Genomic DNA, 22,891 nt, shown 5'->3' on the forward strand with positions numbered 1-22,891 from the left:
TTTTGATTAGGGTTTTTTGCTGACCGCTCAGACCCCTTTTGTATCATTCTGCTTTCTAGTTTACAGCGGGCCTCAATTTGCTAAACCTATATAGATCATCTCTATGTGTGTGCCTTCCTCTCATTTCACCGTCAATACATGTGGGGGGCAACTATACCTTTGGGGTTCATTCCTCTGGAGGCAAGTGAGGTCTTTGTTTTCTCTGCAGTACTAGTTAGCTCTTAGGCTGGTGCGTGGCGTCTAGAACCAACGTAGGCACGCTCCCTGGCTATCTCTAGTTGCGTTTGTCAGGCGTAGGGCAGCGGTCAGCCCAGGTTCCATCACCCTAGAGCTCGTCCGTTATTTATTTGTACTTTGCTTGTCCTGTGCTATCCCTTGCCATTGGGATTCATGACACAGACCCCAATCAGAGGACCATAAAAAATTAAGACTTCCTTATCTATGAACTGTTCCAATATTTATGGACATAACTGTTTATCACTCTCACATAATGGTAATTCTGCTTCATGTCACCAGTCTTATCTATGGTATTATTTCTGGGCTGTATTGTGCATAAATATGTGATTCTTCAGCATTTCTTTTAGTCTATGCCTGATGAAGGGACCTAAGTAGTCTTGAAAGCTTGCAATTTGTTACCATCTTTTCAGTTAGCCATTAAAAGGTATCAACCACTGAGGACTCTCAATTCTAAATATTTTTCCAAATGAAAATCAGACATTGCTTTTCAACCATGCTTCCACAGAATTTAAAAAAAATAAAACCCATGAAATAGTCCTGGACAGAAATGATGGTACCCTTAACTTAATATTTTGTTGCACAACCTTTTGAGGCAATCACTGCAATCAAACGATTCCTGTAACTGTCAATGAGTTTTCTGCATCTCTCGACAGGTATTTTGGCCCACTCCTCAAAAGCAAACTGCTCCAGTTGTCTCGTGTTTGAAAGTTGCCTTTCCCAGATGGCATGTTTCAGCACTTTCCAAAGATGCTCAATAAGATTTAGGTCAGGGCTCATAGAAGGTATGTCACTTCAGAATAGTTCAATGTTTTCCTCTTAGCAATTCTTGTTTTTTTTTTTAGCTGTGTGTTTTGGTCATTATGCTGTTGCAAGACCCATGACTTGTGACTGAGACCAAGCTTTCTGACACTGGGCAGCACATTTCTCTCTAGAAACCCTTGATAGTCTTGAGATTTCATTGAACCCCACACATGTTCTAGACACCCTGTGCCAGATGCAGCAGAGCAGCCCCAGAACATAACAGAGCCCCCTCCATGTTTCACAGTAGGGACAGTGTTCTTTTCTTGATATGCTTCATTTTTCTGTCTGTGAACATAGAGTTGATGTGCCTTGCCAAAAAGTTCCATTTTGTCTTATCTGTCCATAGGACATTCTCCCAGAAGCTTTGTGGCTTTTCAACATGTAGTTCGGCAAATTCCAGTCTGGTTTTTTTATGATTTTTTTTTTCAACAATGGTGTCCTCCTTAGTCGTCTCCCATGAAGTCCACTTTGGCTCATACAATGACGGATGGTGCGATCTGACACTGATGTTCCTTGAGCTTGAAGTTCACCTTTAATCTGTTTAGAAGTTTTTCTGGGCTCTTTTGTTACCATTCGTATTATCCGTCTCTTTGATTTGTCATCAATTTTCCTCCTGCGGCCACATCCAGGGAGGTTGGCTACAGTCCTATGGATCTTACATTTCTGAATAATATGTGCAACTGTAGTCACAGGATCATCAAACTGTTTGGAGATGGTCTTATAACTTTTACCTTTACCATGTCTGTCTATAATTTTCTTTCTAATCTCCTGAGACAATTCTTTCCTTCACTTCCTCTGGTCCATGTTGAGTGTAATATACACCATGTCACCAAACAGGTCAGTAAGTATCTGTAGCCCTATATACAGGCCCACTCACTGATTCCAAGATTGTAGACACCTGTGATGCTAGTTAGTGGACAGACCTTGATATAACATGTCCTTTTTTCACATTATTTTCAGGGGTACCATCATTTCTGTCCAGGCCTATTTCATGAGTTTGATTTTTTTTTTATTCTGTGGAAGCATGGTAGAAAAGCAATGTCTGACTTTCATTTGTTCATTTACCGTATTTTTCGCTTTATAAGACGCACCTGATTATAAGACGCACCTCCAAATTTGGTGAAGAAAAAAATATATTTTTTTGTTAAATGGGGGTCTGTCTTATAATGCCAGTGTCCGTCTTACAAATCATATATATGTCTCTCATCCTGGTATCTATATAACCCCCCATCCTGGCACATGTCTCCCCTGTGCTGCTGGCACATTGCCCCACTGTGATGCTGGCACACTGGCATATTGCCCCCTGCGCTGGAACAATGTCACTCTGAGCTACTGGCACATTGCTCCCCTGTGTTGCTGGCACATTGCATTGCTCCCCTGTGCTGCTGGCACACTGCCCCCCTGAGCTGCTGTCACATTGCCCCCCTGTGCTGCTGGCAAATAGCTCCCCCATCCTGGATATGGCTCCCCCTGGTCACTATATGCCCCCTTGCTGGCACGCACATGGTAAAATAACACTTAACTCACCTTCCGATGATGGCTCCGTGCTCCTCGGTTGCACTTCCTGTTTCCCGGGAATCAGATCATGTGACCTGGGCACACAGTGATGGCATCACTGTGCTGTGCCAATCACATGATCGGATGTTGGCACTGACACAGGAAGAGCCACATGGGAGCAGGGAGACATCATCGAAAGGTGAGTTAAGTGCTTTTTATTTTATCATGTGCGTGCCAGCAGGGGGGGCATATAGTGACAGGGGGTTCGTGTGCATGCCAGCAGGGGGCATATAGTGACCGGGGGGAGCATATTCTTGATGGGGGGGGGGAGTGCAGGCACATGTAATACGCGCTGATCCTCAGTCAACCAACTCTGCGCATCTTCAGCACTGAGGTGATGGACAGCAGGTGCAGTGAATATTACATGAGGCTAATGAGCAGGAGCACAGGACCTCCTGATGTCTCTGCAGCCCGCAGCCAGCCCCCTGACACCACTACAGAGCCGCCCCCCTCCTCTACAGCACAGCACACAGTCAGATTGTAAGACGCACCCCCCACTTTACCCCAAAATTTGGGGGAACAAAAGTGAGTCTCATAATCTGAAAAATACGGTACATAGATCTTTTATGTATTATTACTTTTGTCAGATTCAAGTTATCTCTGTGACCATTGTGGGTTTTTCTGTCATTAAACGAGGGTTACCAACAATTTTGACCCTGAGTGTATATTCTGTACATAGAGTAAGCTACTTAGCGACTCACAGCATTATTATAAAATATTTCAGGAAAATTAAAATAAATCACATTAATAGAATTTCATGTATCTCACCAAGTTTTCCTTTCATGCCTGCCATAGCTTGCCTATCTATAGTGAAGTTTACTGCAGAACCCCTGAAAAGAGATAAAACGCAGTTAAATATAAGAGCACTTGTATAATCCACATTAACTCTAAAAATAAGACAGCAAGATGCTGAACGTCATATATGACAAAAGCTGTAACCTTTAGGCTATGTTGCCTGTATGAGCTTTTGGTGAGTTTTTGACGCTGCAGTATTTCTGCATCTATTCAATTAGATTACTAACCTTTTTCATTGTGTTATTTTTACATGCGTTTTTATCACATTTTTGATGATGCATCTTTTGTCTTTGGTGTGTCATGCTTTAAATAAAGCTGCTTTGTCTTTTATACTTCCCGATATTTGGCTTTGCCAAAACTTTATTGATATACTTACAGTATGTGCAGATTACGTGTGTTTTTGCGGTGAAAACGCACTGAAAACGCATGTGCACTTTTTACCTGCAGATTTTCAACATGTAATGCAAATCAATGAGAACAATCCGCACAGAAAACGCAGATTACTCGCAAGAGAAATTGAGATGCTGCGGATTTGAAACATGCACACAGGTCAGTTTAACCTGAGTAAAAAGGAATCACAGTGGATATGAGATTTCTACTAATGTCATCCGTTTAGCTGGAGCTGTAAGATGCTGCATTTTTGACGCAGAGTCAAAAATGCACCAAAAGCTCATTGTGGGAACTTGACATACAGATATCTATTAAAGTGTACTCCAATTCAGAGCTGATCCTGAGTGAACCAATTTTGCTTATTTGACGTTTCCTCCACAAATGTAACATTTCTATATGAGAGTCTTCAGTAGTAGCAAAACAATGAAATAGGGCATTATGCAAGATATTCCCTGTATGTTCCAGTGCCATGGTATTAAGAGTGTGCAGGCTTTTTGTGTGCGCTATTCAAGTTATGTAACTAAAATAAAAGGCACCTGCAATCTGAATCATTGGAGAGAAAAGTCTTATAAGTAATAATATATACCGTATATACTCGAGTATAAGCCGACCCGAGTATAAGCCGACCCCCCTAATTTTGCCACAAAAAACTGAGAAAACTTATTGACTCGAGTATAAGCCTAGGGGGGAAAATGCAGCAGGTACCGGTAAATGTCAAAAGTAATAATAGATACCAATAAAAGTAAAATTAATTGAGACATCAGTAGGTTAAGTGTCTTTGAATATCCATATTGAATCAGGAGCCCCATATAATGCTCCATACTGTTCATTATGGCCCCATAAGATGTTCCATATTAAAATATGCCCCATATAATCCTGCATAAAGGTTAATAAAGGCTCCATAAGATGCTCTATAGACACATTTGCCCAATATAATGCTGCACAAATGCTGATTATGGCCCCCTAAGATGCTCTATAAAGATATTTGCCCCTTATAGTGCTGCACAAACGTTATGGCCCTATAAGATGCTCCATACAGACACTTGCCCCATATGCCGTAGTGCCCTACAAAAGTTAATTATGGCCCCATACAGACACTTGCCCCATATAGTGCTGCACAAACATTATGCCCCTATAAAGTGCTGCAGAAACGTTATGGCCCCATATAGTGCTGCAGAAACGTTATGGCCCCATATAGTGCTGCAGAAACGTTATGGCCCCATATAGTGCTGCAGAAACGTTATGGCCCCATATAGTGCTGCAGAAACGTTATGGCCCCATATAGTGCTGCAGAAACGTTATGGCCCCATATAGTGCTGCAGAAACGTTATGGCCCCATATAGTGCTGCAGGAATGTTATGGCCCCATATAGTGCTGCAGGAATGTTATGGCCCCATATAGTGCTGCAGGAACGTTATGGCCCCCATATAGTGCTGCAGAAACGTTATGGCCCCATATAGTGCTGCAGAAACGTTATGGCCCCATATAGTGCTGCAGAAACGTTATGGCCCCATATAGTGCTGCAGAAACGTTATGGCCCCATATAGTGCTGCAGAAACGTTATGGCCCCATATAGTGCTGCAGGAACGTTATGGCCCCATATAGTGCTGCAGGAACGTTATGGCCCCCATATAGTGCTGCAGGAATGTTATGGCCCCATATAGTGCTGCAGGAATGTTATGGCCCCATATAGTGCTGCAGGAATGTTATGGCCCCATATAGTGCTGCAGGAATGTTATGGCCCCATATAGTGCTGCAGGAATGTTATGGCCCCATATAGTGCTGCAGGAACGTTATGGCCCCCATATAGTGCTGCAGGAATGTTATGGCCCCCATATAGTGCTCCAGGAACGTTATGGCCCCCATATAGTGCTGCAGGAATGTTATGGCCCCCATATAGTGCTCCAGGAACGTTATGGCCCCCATATAGTACTGCAAGAATGTTATGGCCCCCATATAGTGCTGCAGGAATGTTATGGCCCCCATATAGTGCTCCAGGAACGTTATGGCCCCCATATAGTGCTGCAGGAATGTTATGGCCCCATATAGTGCCGCAGGAATGTTATGGCCCCCATATAGTGCTCCAGGAACGTTATGGCCCCCATATAGTGCTGCAGGAACGTTATGGCCCCATATAGTGCTGCAGGAATGTTATGGCCCCATATAGTGCTCCAGGAATGTTATGGCCCCATATAGTGCTGCAGGAATGTTATGGCCCCATATAGTGCCGCAGGAATGTTATGGCCCCATATAGTGCCGCAGGAATGTTATGGCCCCCATATAGTGCTCCAGGAACGTTATGGCCCCCATATAGTGCTGCAGAAACGTTATGGCCCCATATAGTGCTGCTGGAACGTTATGGCCCCATAGATGCTCCATACAGACACTTGCCCCATTTGCTGCGATAAAAAAAATAAATCACATACTCACCTCTCTGTCGCTCAGGCCCCCGGCACTTTCAATAGTCACCTCTCCTCGTTCCGGGCGCCGATCTGTCTCCAGCACTGACGTTCAGCAGAGGGCACGCACTGACCACATCACCGCGCCCTCTGACCTCAGCGTCACTGCTGGAGACAGATCGGCGCCCAGAACGAGTAGCAGGTGACTATCGCGCAGCGCTGCGCTCCCCTCCCCGTATACTCACCTGGTCCTGCCGCTGTGTAGATCCTGCTTCTCCGACGCCGCAGCGCTTCATCCTGTACTCAGCGGTCACATGGTCCCGCTGATTACAGTAATGAATAGGCGACTCCACCCCTATGGGAGGTGGAGCCGAATATTCATTTACTGCAATGAGCGGGACCATGTGACCGCTGAGTACAGGAAGAAGCTGAAGCTGCTGCTGCCGGCGCCGGGGAAGCAGGGACCGCGCCTGGACTAGGTGAGTATTTTTAGACAGCCCCTGCTCCCCCTCCCCTGCCGACCCCCGGTATGACTCGAGTATAAGCCGAGAGGGGCAATTTCAGCCCAAAAAAGTGGGCTGAAAATCTCGGCTTATACTCGAGTATATACGGTACTTACCTTGTAATGTCTTCACATCCTGTTCCGTCCAGATGTGTATGGATCCCAGAATTCCAAGCGGCAGAAGTACCACCAGCGGAACATCGTTGCACCACACACACACACTGTATGTGCCGTACGCAGCCTCTTGCGCGGTACCACCAGCGGAACACTGTCGCAAACACGCCGCCACCGGGATTAGCCAAATGATTCACTGACCGCCGCCATCTTTGTACAGGAGGAGCGCATGCACAGTTTTAATGTGACTCAACACAAAGATGGCGGCGGTCTGATTTACTGCGCCTGCGCGAATTCTGAGCAGGCGCAGTGAATCATTTGGCTGATCCCGGCAGCAGATGCGCGACGTGTCTACAGACAGAGGAAACCTTTCACACGTCAATGTAATTTGGGTACTTTTCAGGAGGAGCATGTTGGCATTGATATTTGCTTTTTAAACGGGTTTTCCCATGAACGAAAGTTCATTTTAAAAATTGTCTGTGTCTGACCGTGTACGGAGCATACCACATCTCCTTGGCAGGGGAGGAAGCAAAAGACAATACTGACATTATATTAGGGGATCACAGAGGATTTCTTTTGTCAGGTAAAATATTTCACTGACTGTTTTTAACCCCTTTAAGACGCAGTCCTTTTTCGTTATTGCGTTTTCGTTTTTTGCTCCCATCCTTCCCAGAGCCATAACTTTTTTATTTTTCCGTCAATATGGCCAGGTGAGGGCTTATTTTTTGCGGGACAAGTTGTACTTTTGAACGACACCATTGGTTTTACCATGTCTTGTATTAGAAAACAGGAAAAAAATTCCAAGTGTGGTGAAATTTGAAAAAAAAAGTGCAATCCCACACTTGTTTTTTGTTTGGCTTTTTTGCTAGGTGCACTAAATGCTAAAACTGACCTGCCACTGTGATTCTATATGTCATTACGAGTTCATAGACACCAAACATGTCTAGGTTATTTTTTATCTAAGTGGTGAAAAAAATTGCGCCATTTTCCGATACCCGTAGCATCTCCATTTTTCGGGATCTCAGGTCGGGTGAGGGGTTATTTTTTGCGTGCCGAACTGATGTTTTTAATGATACCACTTTTGTGCAGATACGTTCTTTTGATCACCCGTTATTGCATTTTAATGCAATGTCACGGGGACCAAAAAATCCTAATTCTGGCGTTTTTAATTTTTTTCTCGCTACGCCGTTTAGTGATCAAGCTAATCCTTTTTTTTAATTGACATATCGGCGATTCTGCAAGCAGCTATACCAAATATGTGTATGTTTGATTTTTTTTATTATTGTTTTATTTTGAATGGGGCAAAAGGGGGGCGATTTAAACTTTTATATATTTTTTATTTTTTTAAACTTTTTTTTTTTAACTTTTGCCATGCTTCAATAGCCTCCATGGGAGGCTAGAAGCTGGCACAACTGGATCGGCTCAGCTACATAGCAGCGATCATCAGATCGATCCTATGCAGTTGAATTACAGGCTTGCTATGAGCGCCAACCACAGGGTGGCGCCCACAGCAAGCCGGCATCAACAACAATAGAGGTCTCAAGGAGACCTCTGGTTGTTATGCCGATGCATCGCTGACCCCCGATCACATTACGGGGTTCGGCGATGCGCGCATTTCCGGCCCGATGGCCGGAAGGGGTAGTTAAATGCCGCTGTCAGCATTTGAAAGCGGCATTTAATTAGTTATTACCGGCGGGTGGATCGCGATTCCACCTGCCGCTATTGCTATTGTACAAAACAGCTGACATGTTGCGACTTTGATGTGGGCTCAGAGCCGGAGCCCACATCAAAAGGGGAGACACGACATGCGCTGTACTAGTACGGCGCATGTTGTGAAGGGGTTAAACAATATTTTACCTCACAAAATGTATCCTCTGCAATCTCCTGCTGTAATGTCAGTATTGTCTTTTGCTTCCTCCCCTGCCCAGGAGCTGTGGTATGTTCTGTACAAGGTCAGACAAAGACAATTTTTTAAATGAACTTTCGTTCACCCCTTTAAAGAGCAGATATAAACACCAACATGGTTCCTCCTAAAAAGTATGGCAATGACAATGAAAGGAAAGCAGCAAAGGCACAACGTCGAAGACAACAACGGGAAAATGAGACTCTTGAAGAGCAACAGCATCGCTGGGACAAAAACAACGCAAATAAGCGTAGGCGTCAAGCACATGAGTCCCCTGATGCAAAAGTTTTTAGATTATCACAGGATGCCATTAGGCAACAACAGTGCCACAAACAAAAACCTGCAGTCTTAACACCAATAACATGCTCACAAGATGACCCATTGGAACCAGCACACCACACCGCAGAGTCTACAATTTCAAAGTACATGAGATTAACTAATAAGGCATTTTCCCAACACAAGCTACTTCAGGAACAATGTCCATTGGCCACAGCAAGAAGACTGTCACATGATGCAGAAGCACACTGTCTACAGCGACAAGCTGAAACACAAAGCCAGAGAGAAGTGCGACTACAATAGCTATGACAAATCAACATCCGCCGGCAAATAAGTCACATACAAAAAGAAAGACATGAACTTCAACTACAAGCAAAAAAGGTAACGCTTTATGAAAACACAATTAACGAACACAGCTGTGGTCCCATGAACCATTTATGTCAGAGTTTTGGAGTTGAGACGCCTTCCGATGGAAAGTTTAGTCAGTGCTGTCAGAAGGGGAAAGAGCTCAAACAGGACAGCACATGAGGGGAGAACACAGCACAGGAAGGAGAGAGACAGCAGACGAGGGGGATAGCACATAGGGTAGACAGGTAAAAGAAGAGACCACAGACGGGAGAAGTCCACGCATGGAGAAAGAGAGAGTGGATATGTGGGTAGGCACATGGGGGGAGAGATTCTCAATGCTGCAAAGCCTGCCCCCATCGTGACATTACCGCCCTCCCAATGCGATGGCATTGGGCCTCCATCTAGTACTAATAATAAACTTACTAAAAAGACACCACTAACAACTGGCCCTAGGGAATAAATTCACGCCATTGCCCATGCCTTCTGTGGCTGAAAATTTCCAAATTAAAAATATAAACAAGGATTATACTTACGATTTGCCAACTTTCATAATACCCAACTCCAAAAAAGATGCTAATGTATTTTTTTGCATATCAGAAGATAAAGCCTCATAACACTGGCTGGTTCCTGTAAAAGTAAAGTAAATAATTATGTTTATTTTATAAGCTGGTCTCTAATTAATGTCTAGTATTTCTAGAGATATTATTACATTACGGCTAGAGCATAATACGGACAAGTGCTATGTGAGAAAACATTGCATAGCACTCGGTCCAATATTAATCTATGGGGAAGCTCACATCACTGTTTTTTTTTTCTCAGGTGTATTCTACGTGCGAGTGAAATCTCAACATGCTGCGATTTTACACGTATATTGGTCGAGTCTCGCCAATGCAAGCCTATGGGTGCGAGAAAAAAATGCACAGCACTCACAGTATGTAACAAATGTAACGCTCCAGATTCTCAACTAGCTCAAAGGAAGGTAAGGTTTATAGGTTCTCTAATCAGCCAAACTGTTTTCAGCTGTGCTAACATACTTGCACAAGGGTTTTCAAGGGCATTCTAACCATCCATTTGCCTTGTTACACAGTTATCAAACACAAAGTACCATAAGAACACTGGAGTGATGGTTGTTTGAAATGGGCCTCTATACACCTCTGAAGATATTGCATGACAAACCAGACGTCTGCAGCTAGAATAGTCATTTACCACATTAACAATATATAGAGTGTATTTCTGAATCATTTAATGTTAGCTTCATTGGAAAAAACTTTGCTTTTATTTCAAAAATAAGGACATTTCTAAGTGACCCTAAACTTTTGAACAGTAGTGTAGAGGTCAGTGACAAATACAATTAGTACAGTGTGTGTGTGCAAATTACTGGACATGTATTTAATTAATAAAAGATTATTTTACGGAAAAAAGGGTGTGGGCTCCAGTGCAATTTTTGCAACCAGCAGAGGGAAAGCCAGCGACTGAGGTCAGATGTTTATAGACTGGGAAGGGGGTAATACACATGGAGCTTCCCAGGCTATTAATATCAGCTCATAGCTGTATACTTAGCCTTTACTGGCTACTAAAATAGGGAATCCCGCCCAAAAAATTATGTGGGGTCCCCCTAGAATTAATAACCAGCAAAGGCTATGCAGACAGCTGGGGGCTGATATTAATAGCCTAGGAAGTGGCCATGGATATTGCCCCCCCCTCCCCGCTAAAAACATCAGCACTCAGCTGCCCCAGAAAAGCCGCATCTCTAAGATGCGCCAATTCTGTCACTTAGCCTCCCTTTTCCCACTTGCCCTGTAGCGGTGGCAAGTGGGGTAATAGTTGTGGGGGTTGAATTCATCTTTGTGACATCAAGCCCCAAGGTTAGTAATAGAGAGGAGTCAATAAGACACCCCATTACTAACCCCGTAGTCAAATTGTTAAGAAAACAGACACCCAGTAAAAAATCCCTTAATTGAAATAAAGACACAGACTCCTTTAATGTTTTAAATTAAACTATACTTACTGCCACACCTAATTACCTGACCCCCTCGATCTCCTGCAATAAAAGTAAAATAATAAACCAACAATATGCCCATACCTGTCCGTCATTGTGTCCCATGCAATAATCAATATCTGGGGAATATACAGTTGTAAACCAGGATGGTGCCAAGATGTGACCGCCCAGGCTGAAAACTACTGGTGAATGAGGAGATGTTGGGAGCGGAGCTTCAAGTGACTAGCGGTGACGTCACTGAAGCTGCGCTCCCTCACAGCCTGAATTGCACTGAACTCTGGAGCGTGGCAAAACGAACTGGCATTTTCCCACGCTCCAGAGTTCAACGCAGTTCAGGCTGTGAGGGAGCACAGCTTCAGTGACGTCACCGCTAGCCACTGAAGCTCCGCTCCCAGCATCTAATTCACCAGTGGTTTTCAACAGGGACAGTCGCATCTTGGCACCGTTCTGGTTGAAAACTGTATATTCCCCAGATATGGATTACTGCGTAGAACACAACGACAGACAGGTATGGGTATATTGTTGTAATGGTGATTTGTTATTTTTATTACAGGAAATCGAGGGCGTCACATGGATTAGGAGTATGTTGTGAACTCTATTTTTAGGCTCCCTCTAGTGGTCACAAGCGGTACTGTGCAGTGTTGTCTTCTGCAGGTTGGCTGCATCAGCTGGTTCGTTATCCTTGGTTCGTTTCCTATTTAACTCACCTGGATACTCAGTTCCTTGCCTGCTATCAATGTATTCAGTGCTCTTCAAATTCCTTGTGATTACCTTGCTCCCAGCCTCTCCAAGACAAGCTAAGTTTTTGTCCGTTCATTTTTTGATTATCAGCATTCATCATGTTTCTTGTCCAGCTTGCTAAGATGTGATCTCCTCACTTGCTGGTTGCTCTAGGGGACTGAGTTTCTCCCCCCACACCGTTAGTTGGTGCGGGGGTTCTTGAAATCTCAGTGTGGATATTTTGTTAGGGTTTTTTACTGACCGCACAGACCCCTTACTATTTTCTGCTATCTAGTATTAGTGGGCCTCATTTGCTGAATCTGTTTTCACCCCTGTGTATGTGCCTTCCTCTTACCTCACCGTTATTATTTGTTGGGGGCTTCTATATCTTTGGGGATTATTTCTCTGGAGGCAAGAGAGGTCTTTCTTTCTCTCTAGGGGTAGTTAGTTCCTCAGGCTGGCTCGAGACGTCTAGGATTTTTTAGGCACGTTCACCGGCTACTTCTAGTGTGTTTGGATAGGTTCAGATTTGCGGTTAGTCCAGTTTGCCACCTCCCTAGAGCTTGTCCTATGTTTGTTACTTAGCTGGAGTAATTCGTGATCCTCAACCACTAAGGATCATAACAGTATAGCAGGCCTCCCTGCTTAATGCGCACAAGGTTATATCCACCACGTACTCCAATTCACCCTCGACCAGCACCGGAGCAGGAGGGTCAACAGAAGGAACCACAGGTACCACATACCTCCGCAACAAAGACCTATGGAACACATTATGAATGGCAAACGATGCTGGGAGAAAAAATAGAGTTCACAACAGTACCCCCCCCCCTTGAGGAGGGGTCACCGAACCCTCATCAAGACCCCCAGGGCGATGAGGATGAGCCGCGTGGAAGGCACGAACCAAATCGGCCGCATGAACATCAGAGGCGACAACCCAGGAATTATCCTCCTGACCATAGCCCTTCCACTTCACCAAATACTGAAGCCTCCGTCTAGAGATACGAGAATCCAAAATCTTCTCCACCACGTACTCCAATTCACCCTCGACCAGCACCGGAGCAGGAGGGTCAACAGAAGGAACCACAGGTACCACATACCTCCGCAACAAAGACCTATGGAACACATTATGAATGGCAAACGATGCTGGGAGATCCAAACGAAAAGACACCGGGTTAAGGATTTCCAAGATCTTATAAGGACCGATGAAGCGAGGCTTGAATTTAGGAGAGGAGACCTTCATAGGAACATACCGAGAAGACAGCCACACCAAATCCCCAACACGAAGTCGGGGACCCACACTGCGGCGGCGGTTGGCAAGCGCTGAGCCTTCTCCTGTGACAACCTCAAATTGTCCACCACATGGTTCCAAATCTGCTGCAACCTATCCACCACAGAATCCACCCCAGGACAGTCAGAAGACTCAACCTGACCCGAGGAAAAACGAGGATGGAAACCAGAATTGCAGAAAAAAGGCGAAACCAAAGTAGCAGAACTAGCCCGATTATTAAGGGCAAACTCGGCCAATGGCAAAAAAGTCACCCAATCATCCTGATCAGCAGAAACAAAACATCTCAAATAAGTTTCCAACGTCTGATTAGTTCGCTCGGTTTGGCCATTAGTCTGAGGATGGAAGGCCGACGAAAAAGATAAATCAATGCCCATCTTAGCACAAAAAGTCCGCCAAAACCTGGACACAAACTGGGATCCTCTATCAGACACAATATTTTCAGGAATGCCGTGCAAGCGAACCACATTCTGAAAAAATAGAGGAACCAAATTGGAGGAGGAAGGCAACTTAGGCAAGGGCACCAAATGGACCATCTTGGAAAAACGATCACACACCACCCAGATGACGCACATTTCCATGGATTTTATTTCGGATCTTCCAGTATCTCAGAAAATGTCTGTCATCTGGGTGGTGTGTGAATCCGGGGTCTCCATGGCGATTGCATCGCGTTGTTCCAATGGGAGAACGCAAGGAGCCCCCTCCCTGCGCGATTGTTCTCCATGCCGCTGTCACTACAGACAGCGGCATCAGAGGGGTTAAATGCTGACGATCGGAGCTAGCACCAATCGTGGGCATTGCTGCGGGGTGTCAGCTGTCACATACAGCTGACACCCGCACGAGATCGCCGCGGCGCTCACCGTGAGACCACACGAGTACTAGTACTGCGGTTTGCGGGAAAGCAGTTCCCGCAGAGCACTACTAGTATGGCGCATGTCAGGAAGGGGTTAAAAAAAACATCCTGGAAGGATAACAACAAATCATCATTCTAATGAAGCTTCCATCCCATATTCAGACCTATAATTCGTTCCATAAACATAGTACATTCTAGTATTTACTATCATTTAGGGTATGCATAACCATAGAAAGGGTCCGCTCCCTATGAAGACCTACATGAATCAATAAAAGGTCATAGAATCCACAGCAATCGGCTGTCTTACAAGAGTAAGGTGTAAAAGATCAAAAAATGAAAGCAAACACCGAATTTAGACAATAAGATGCCCCTGTTGTTCCCAATGTGGCAAGTAACAGCACAAATACCCCAAGCAATAGGGGAGAACTTACACCAACAGCCAAAGGATCCAAAAAATATAAGTCCAACGAAGGGGCAAAGACCCAGTATCAGGATGCGAGTGGAGGACCCAGGTGCGGCCCAAATGATTTGGAGCACAGACTTTGATGGAATGGTATGTGTGCACCATGTTGCGTTTGGAGAGCTCCTGAAGTGCCTAAACAGTGGAAATCACCCCCAGGTGACCCTATTTTGGGAACTACTAGAGGCATAGTTTCATAGTAATGATTATACTTTTGATTTTACTAGTGCATGATTTTATAATGTGATGGTATGTGTAAGTTGTGCGGAGTACATCAGATTATAAAAGTGTTTTGTGATAACAGCTTAAAAACAAATTTTTATTAATTTATGGACGTGTCGTAAACTTTGAAGCAATCCATAATGCAAGTAAAGGCTAGGTAAATTGGGTCTTTTCAGATTCCCTTCTTGGAGCATACTCTGAACAATTTTTGTGATCTTCCCTTCTTCGTTGTTTAAGGAACCTGTCCAAGAAAATGGTGACCTGGTATGATACAGGCGCTATCAGTTTTAGAAGTACTTGGATCCTCACCTTCCTGAGTGCCAAACATTAGGGCCTTGATGACTACATCCTGAAATTGAAGGAAGGTCCCCACATTGCTTGCAGATTGAAACAGCACAAAAGCATTGTACAGTGCCTTCTATATAATGTGCACGGCCAATTTTTTGTACCATACTTTAGCTTTTCACATAGCACTGTATGGTTTGAGAACTTGATCTGAGAGATCTACACCCCCCATGTCCTTTTTAGAAACAAAGATGCAATCTGGCTTTGGAACTTGTATTGTGGTACCTTGGACAGTTGACGAGGGAGCTGTTGTCACGGTGTATGGTGGTCAAGATAAGGACATCCCTCTTGTCCTTATACTTGATTACCATCATGTTGTCGCTGAATTGGGTTCTGCTTTCGCCCTCAGCAGTTGCCTAATTAGCGGCTTAGGGAGGCCTCGCTGATTTCTTTTCGCACACTGCCGCTTGCAACTGTTCCTCTGACAGAGAAGGTCTTGAAGAGCGGGATGCTGGTGCAAAAGTTATCTATGTAGAGGTGATAACCCTTATCCAGCAGTGGGTGAAGCAATTTCCACACAATTTTTTCAACTCACCCCCAGGATAGGGGTGGATTCGGGGGTGTCAATCTAGGTGTTCTTCACTTCGTAGACCCCAAATCTGTGTGTGTATCCTGAGGTACTGTTGCACAGCTTGTACTGTTTAATTCTGTACCTGGCCTTCTTACTGGGCAGGTATTTTCTGAATTTTAACCTCCGTTTGAAATGAACCAGAGATTCATCCACAGAGGTGTCCCTTTGGGGGTTGGACGCCTCAGCAAATATTCTGCTGAAGTGGTCAAATACTGGCCAAATTTTATATAGATGATGAAAGTTAGCATAGTCTCGGGGAGCACACTGCGCATTATCACTATAATGCAACATTTTTGAATCACTTCAAATCATGTCCTTGTCATGGCCATATGGAATACCGGTGTGCTGTAGAGAATATCAGTACTCCAGTATTACTGAAACTTTTTTTTACTATTCCTATAAGCAGCAGTCATAATTTCTGCTACATTTACAGGGGTCCACATGGTGTATGATGACATGGGATTTTAGGTGAAAAATTAATGCGCATACAAAATTGTCTGAGCCACCATATTATTTATTATTTTTTTGCTCAAAAAGAATTAGAAAAAGTCAATTTCAGCGAGGCCTGAACATCAAATTGAATTCCTGAGCTGCCCATGAAATCTGGAATGACAGGCTGATAATTTTCGGGGAATGGAGTCCATATGGGATCCATTGCTGTATGGGTTGCAGGGGTAATAGGGCGCCTTGTTGGGGGTCTCTCCTCACTAGATGAGGAGGAGGAAAAAAATAGAGAAATGTGGGATTTTCCTCACTGCCTGAATTCATGTCGTAGACAAGGAAAGAATATGCCTCCTCTGGTGAATAGTGTCTTCTTCCCGAATGGGTCATTTTTATTTTATTCTTCAAAACATTGGGGATGTGTGTGTAAGTGGTGCTTTTACACGTGTATTGTGTGGGTCGTGTGTAAAGGGTACTATTTATTATAAAAAGTAGAGAAAAAAATAGAAAGAAAAAAAGTAGAGAAAAAGTAAAAATTTTGAAGAAACACTTAGAAGAAACAAAATTAAGAAAAATCACTAGATGTAAAAGAAAAAAAAGTTTGTATAAAAAAAAATTACAGTGACGGTCACTATACTAATGTCCTAGCTATAAATTTACTCTGTGCTATTTTTTCTTTTGCAAAAGAAAAACTCAAGTCACTAACACGGACACGCTCTCCTAATGCGCTAGCGAAGTTACCCAGCGATAGCTATTTTTGTTTTTTTTAAAAAGAAAAACGTTACCTCCCTACCTATAAAGTTACTGTATACTAGTATTTTTTTTTCTAAAAGAAAATGATCGTCCACTACTCTAACTATATCTAAAAAATAAAAAAAAAGTCCGTTGGCGCAAACTCTGATAAGCAGCAATACTGATCAGAGCTCTGCGACCACGAGAAGGGCACAAGTGTTATGACCCCAATGGCGAGGGTCTCAGAGGAACGTGGAAGTCTGCAGAATACAAAAATCCAGCTCATAGGGCAGTGGGAACTGGGTTGACCATATATCTACTCCTAACGCCAACACTAGAAGTAGCCGGGGATCATTCCTACGTTGATTCTAGATGACACGCTCCAGCCGGAGAATCTAGCTACCCCTAGTAGAGGAAAACAAAAGACCTTTCTTGCCTCCAGAGAAGGGGACCCCAAAGCTGGATAGAAGCCCCCCACAAATAATAACGGTGAGGTAAGAGGAAATGACAAACACAGAAATGAACCAGGTTTAGCACAGAGAGGCCCGCTAACTGATAGGCAGAATAAAGAAAGGTAACTTATATGGTCAACAAAACCCCTATCAAAATCCACACTGGAAATTCAAGAACCCCCGAACCGTCTAACGGTCCGGGGGGAGAACACCAGCCCCCTAGAGCTTCCAGCAAAGGTCAGGACACAGATTAGGAACAAGCTGGACAAAAATACAAAACCAAAACAAATAGCAAAAAGCAAAAGGCAGACTTAGCTGATAAAACTGGAACCAGGATCAGTAGACAAGAGCACAGCAGACTAGCTCTGATAACTATGTTGTCAGGCATTGAACTGAAGGTCCAGGGAGCTTATATAGCAACACCCCTAACTAACGACCCAGGTGCGGATAACAGGAATGACAGAAAAACCAGAGTCAAAAAACTAGTAACCACTAGAGGGAGCAAAAAGCAAATTCACAACAGTACCCCCCCCTTAGTGAGGGGTCACCGAACCCTCACCACGACCACCAGGGCGATCAGGATGAGCGGCATGAAAGGCACGAACTAAATCGGCCGCATGAACATCAGAGGCGACCACCCAGGAATTATCCTCCTGACCATAGCCCTTCCACTTGACCAGGTACTGAAGCCTCCGCCTGGAGAGGCGAGAATCCAAGATCTTCTCCACCACGTACTCCAACTCGCCCTCAACCAACACCGGAGCAGGAGGCTCAGCAGAAGGAACTACAGGCACAATGTACCGCCGCAACAAGGACCTATGAAATACATTGTGAATAGCAAACGACACAGGAAGATCCAGACGAAAAGATACAGGATTAAGGATTTCCAATATCTTGTAAGGCCCAATAAAACGAGGTTTAAATTTGGGAGAGGAGACCTTCATAGGAACAAAGCGGGAAGAAAGCCATACCAAATCCCCAACGCGTAGTCGGGGACCCACACCGCGGCGGCGGTTGGCAAAGCGCTGAGCCTTCTCCTGTGACAACTTCAAGTTGTCCACCACATGATTCCAGATCCGCTGCAACCTATCCACCACAGAATCCACCCCAGGACAGTCAGAAGGCTCCACATGACCCGAAGAAAAGCGAGGATGGAAACCAGAGTTGCAGAAAAAAGGCGAAACCAAGGTGGCGGAACTAGCCCGATTATTAAGGGCAAACTCAGCCAACGGCAAGAATGTCACCCAATCGTCCTGATCAGCAGAGACAAAACACCTCAAATAAGCCTCCAAAGTCTGATTGGTTCGCTACGTCTGTCCATTAGTCTGAGGATTGAAAGCAGACGAAAACGACAAATCAATGCCCATCCTACTACAAAAGGATCGCCAGAACCTGGAAACGAACTGGGATCCTCTGTCTGACACAATATTCTCAGGGATGCCGTGCAAACGAACCACGTTCTGGAAAAACACAGGAACCAGATCGGAAGAGGAAGGCAGCTTAGGCAAAGGAACCAAATGGACCATCTTGGAGAAGCGATCACATATCACCCAGATAACGGACATGCCCTGAGATAGCGGAAGATCAGAAATGAAATCCATGGAGATATGTGTCCAAGGTCTCTTCGGGACAGGCAAGGGCAAGAGCAAACCGCTGGCACGAGAACAGCAAGGCTTAGCTCGAGCACAAGTCCCACAGGACTGCACAAATGACCGCACATCCCTTGACAAGGAAGGCCACCAAAAGGACCTGGCCACCAGATCTCTGGTGCCAAAAATTCCCGGGTGACCTGCCAACACCGAGGAATGAACCTCGGAAATGACTCTGCTGGTCCACTTATCCGGGACAAACAGTCTGTCCGGTGGACAAGACTCAGGCCTATCAGCCTGAAATCTCTGCAACACACGTCGCAGATCCGGAGAAATAGCTGACAAGATAACTCCATCTTTAAGAATACCAACAGGATCAGCGACTCCAGGAGCATCAGGCACAAAGCTCCTAGAAAGAGCATCGGCCTTCACATTCTTTGAACCTGGTAAATACGAGACAACAAAATCAAAGCGGGAGAAAAACAATGACCAGCGGGCCTGTCTCGGATTAAGGCGTTTAGCAGACTCGAGATACATCAGATTTTTGTGATCGGTCAGGACCACCACACGATGCTTAGCACCCTCGAGCCAATGACGCCACTCCTCAAATGCCCATTTCATGGCCAACAACTCCCGATTGCCCACATCATAATTTCGCTCAGCAGGCGAAAAATTCCTAGAGAAAAAGGCACAAGGTTTCATAACAGAGCAACCAGGGCCTCTCTGCGACAAAACGGCCCCTGCTCCAATCTCTGAAGCATCCACCTCAACCTGAAAGGGAAGTGAGACATCGGGCTGGCACAAAACAGGCGCCGAAGTAAACCGGCGTTTCAACTCCTGGAAAGCCTCCACGGCAACAGGAGCCCAGTTAGCTACATCGGAGCCCTTCTTGGTCATATCCGTCAAAGGTTTCACAATGCTAGAAAAATTAGCGATAAAACGACGGTAGAAGTTAGCGAAGCCCAAGAACTTCTGAAGACTCTTAACTGACGAGGGCTGAGTCCAATCAAGAATAGCTCGGACCTTGACTGGGTCCATCTCCACAGCAGAAGGGGAAAAAATGAACCCCAAAAAGGGAACCTTCTGTACACCAAAGAGACACTTTGAGCCCTTGACAAACAAAGAATTTTCACGCAAAATTTTAAAGACCAACCTGACCTGCTCCACATGCGAATCCCAATTATCAGAAAAAACCAAAATATCATCCAGATAAACAATCAAAAATTTATCCAGATACTTCCGGAAAATGTCATGTATAAAGGACTGAAAAACTGAAGGCGCATTGGAGAGCCCAAAAGGCATCACCAAGTACTCAAAATGACCTTCGGGCGTATTGAATGCGGTTTTCCATTCATCACCTCGTTTAATGCGCACAAGGTTGTACGCACCACGAAGGTCTATCTTGGTGAACCACTTGGCACCTTTAATCCGGGCAAACAAGTCAGACAACAGCGGTAAAGGATACTGAAATTTGACAGTGATCTTATTTAAAAGCCGATAATCAATACAAGGTCTCAAAGATCCGTCCTTTTTTGCCACAAAAAAGAATCCCGCACCAAGAGGGGAAGAAGACGGACGAATATGTCCTTTCTCCAGAGACTCCTTGATATATGAACGCATAGCGGTATGCTCAGGTACCGACAGATTAAACAGTCTTCCCTTAGGAAATTTACTGCCTGGGATCAAATCTATAGCACAGTCACAGTCCCTATGAGGAGGCAGTGCACTGGACTCAGACTCACTGAAGACATCCTGATAATCAGACAAATACTCCGGAACTTCCGAAGGCGTAGAAGAAGCAATAGACACAGGCAGGGAATCCCCATGAATACCACGACAGCCCCAACTTGAGACTGACATAGCCTTCCAGTCCAGGACTGGATTATGGGTCTGTAACCATGGCAGCCCTAAAACAACCAAATCATGCATTTTATGTAAAACCAGGAAACGTATCACCTCGCGGTGTTCAGGAGTCATGCACATGGTAACCTGTGTCCAATACTGCGGTTTATTTGCTGCCAATGGCGTAGCATCAATACCCCTAAGAGGAATAGGATTTTCTAATGGTTCAAGAGTAAAACCACAGCGCTTAGCAAATGAGAGATCCATAAGACTCAGGGCAGCACCTGAATCTACAAACGCCATGACAGGATAAGATGACAGTGAGCAAATCAAAGTTACAGACAGAATAAATTTAGGTTGCAAATTACCAACGGTGACAGGACTAACAACCTTAGCTATACGTTTAGAGCATGCTGAGATAACATGTGTAGAATCACCACAGTAGTAGCACAAGCCATTCCGGCGTCTATGAATTTTCCGCTCATTTCTAGTCAGGATTCTATCACATTGCATTAAATCAGGTGTCTGTTCAGACAACAACATGAGGGAATTTGCGGTTTTTCTATCACATTGCACCGAATTAGGTGTCTGTTCAGACAACACCATGAGGGAATTTGCGGTTTTGCGCTCCCGCAACCGCCGGTCAATTTGAATAGCCAGTGCCATAGTATCATTCAGACCTGTGGGAATGGGAAAACCCACCATAACATTTTTAATGGCTTCAGAAAGGCCATTTCTAAAATTAGCGGCCAGTGCACACTCGTTCCAATGTGTCAGCACGGACCATTTCCGAAATTTTTGGCAATACACTTCAGCCTCGTCCTGCCCCTGAGACATAGCCAGCAAGGCTTTTTCTGCCTGAATCTCAAGATTGGGTTCCTCATAAAGTAAACCGAGCGCCAGAAAAAACGCATCAATATCAGCCAATGCCGGATCTCCTGGCGCCAGCGAAAAAGCCCAATCCTGAGGGTCGCCCCGTAAGAACGAAATTACAATTTTTACTTGCTGAGCAGAGTCTCCAGATGAACAGGGTCTCAGGGACAAAAACAATTTACAATTATTCACAAAATTCCTAAACTTAAACCTGTCTCCGGAAAACAGTTCAGGAATCGGTATTTTAGGTTCTGACCTAGGATTTCTGATAACATAGTCTTGTATGCCCTGCACACGAGTAGCCAGCTGGTCCACACTTGTAATCAAGGTCTGGACATTCATGTCTGCAGCAAGCATAGCCACTCTGAGGTAAAGGGGAAGAAGAAAAAAAAAACAAAAAAAACTCAGAATCTTCTTTCTTATAATCCCTCTTCTGCAATGCATTAAACATTTAATACTGGCCTGGCAAACTGTTATGACCCCAATGGCGAGGGTCTCAGAGGAACGTGGAAGTCTGCAGAATACAAAAATCCAGCTCATAGGGCAGTGGGAACTGGGTTGACCATATATCTACTCCTAACGCCAACACTAGAAGTAGCCGGGGATCATTCCTACGTTGATTCTAGATGACACGCTCCAGCCGGAGAATCTAGCTACCCCTAGTAGAGGAAAACAAAAGACCTTTCTTGCCTCCAGAGAAGGGGACCCCAAAGCTGGATAGAAGCCCCCCACAAATAATAACGGTGAGGTAAGAGGAAATGACAAACACAGAAATGAACCAGGTTTAGCACAGAGAGGCCCGCTAACTGATAGGCAGAATAAAGAAAGGTAACTTATATGGTCAACAAAACCCCTATCAAAATCCACACTGGAAATTCAAGAACCCCCGAACCGTCTAACGGTCCGGGGGGAGAACACCAGCCCCCTAGAGCTTCCAGCAAAGGTCAGGACACAGATTAGGAACAAGCTGGACAAAAATACAAAACCAAAACAAATAGCAAAAAGCAAAAGGCAGACTTAGCTGATAAAACTGGAACCAGGATCAGTAGACAAGAGCACAGCAGACTAGCTCTGATAACTACGTTGCCAGGCATTGAACTGAAGGTCCAGGGAGCTTATATAGCAACACCCCTAACTAACGACCCAGGTGCGGATAACAGGAATGACAGAAAAACCAGAGTCAAA

At 44.7% G+C, this 22,891-nt stretch overlaps 1 protein-coding gene and 1 long non-coding RNA gene across 2 annotated transcripts in view; one reads left to right on the plus strand and one right to left on the minus strand.

Moving 5' to 3' along the window:
* The window catches only part of GNPAT (glyceronephosphate O-acyltransferase), a 229,774-nt gene that overhangs the window by 10,386 nt on the left and 196,497 nt on the right, over positions 1-22,891 (minus strand). The window contains exons 14-15 of the mRNA XM_077283278.1: positions 9,856-9,949; positions 3,364-3,425 (exon numbers count right to left, since the gene is read on the minus strand). Coding sequence (XP_077139393.1) covers positions 3,364-3,425; positions 9,856-9,949 — 156 coding nt within the window. The remainder of the gene's footprint in view (positions 1-3,363; positions 3,426-9,855; positions 9,950-22,891) is intronic.
* The window catches only part of LOC143804815 (uncharacterized), a 97,876-nt gene continuing 78,417 nt past the window's right edge, over positions 3,433-22,891 (plus strand). Inside the window, exons 1-2 of the long non-coding RNA XR_013221113.1 lie at positions 3,433-3,939; positions 10,142-10,253. This is a non-coding gene — a long non-coding RNA (uncharacterized LOC143804815). The remainder of the gene's footprint in view (positions 3,940-10,141; positions 10,254-22,891) is intronic.

This window comes from Ranitomeya variabilis, chromosome 2, assembly GCF_051348905.1.
Source record: "Ranitomeya variabilis isolate aRanVar5 chromosome 2, aRanVar5.hap1, whole genome shotgun sequence".
NCBI classification, from domain to species: domain Eukaryota; kingdom Metazoa; phylum Chordata; class Amphibia; order Anura; family Dendrobatidae; genus Ranitomeya; species Ranitomeya variabilis.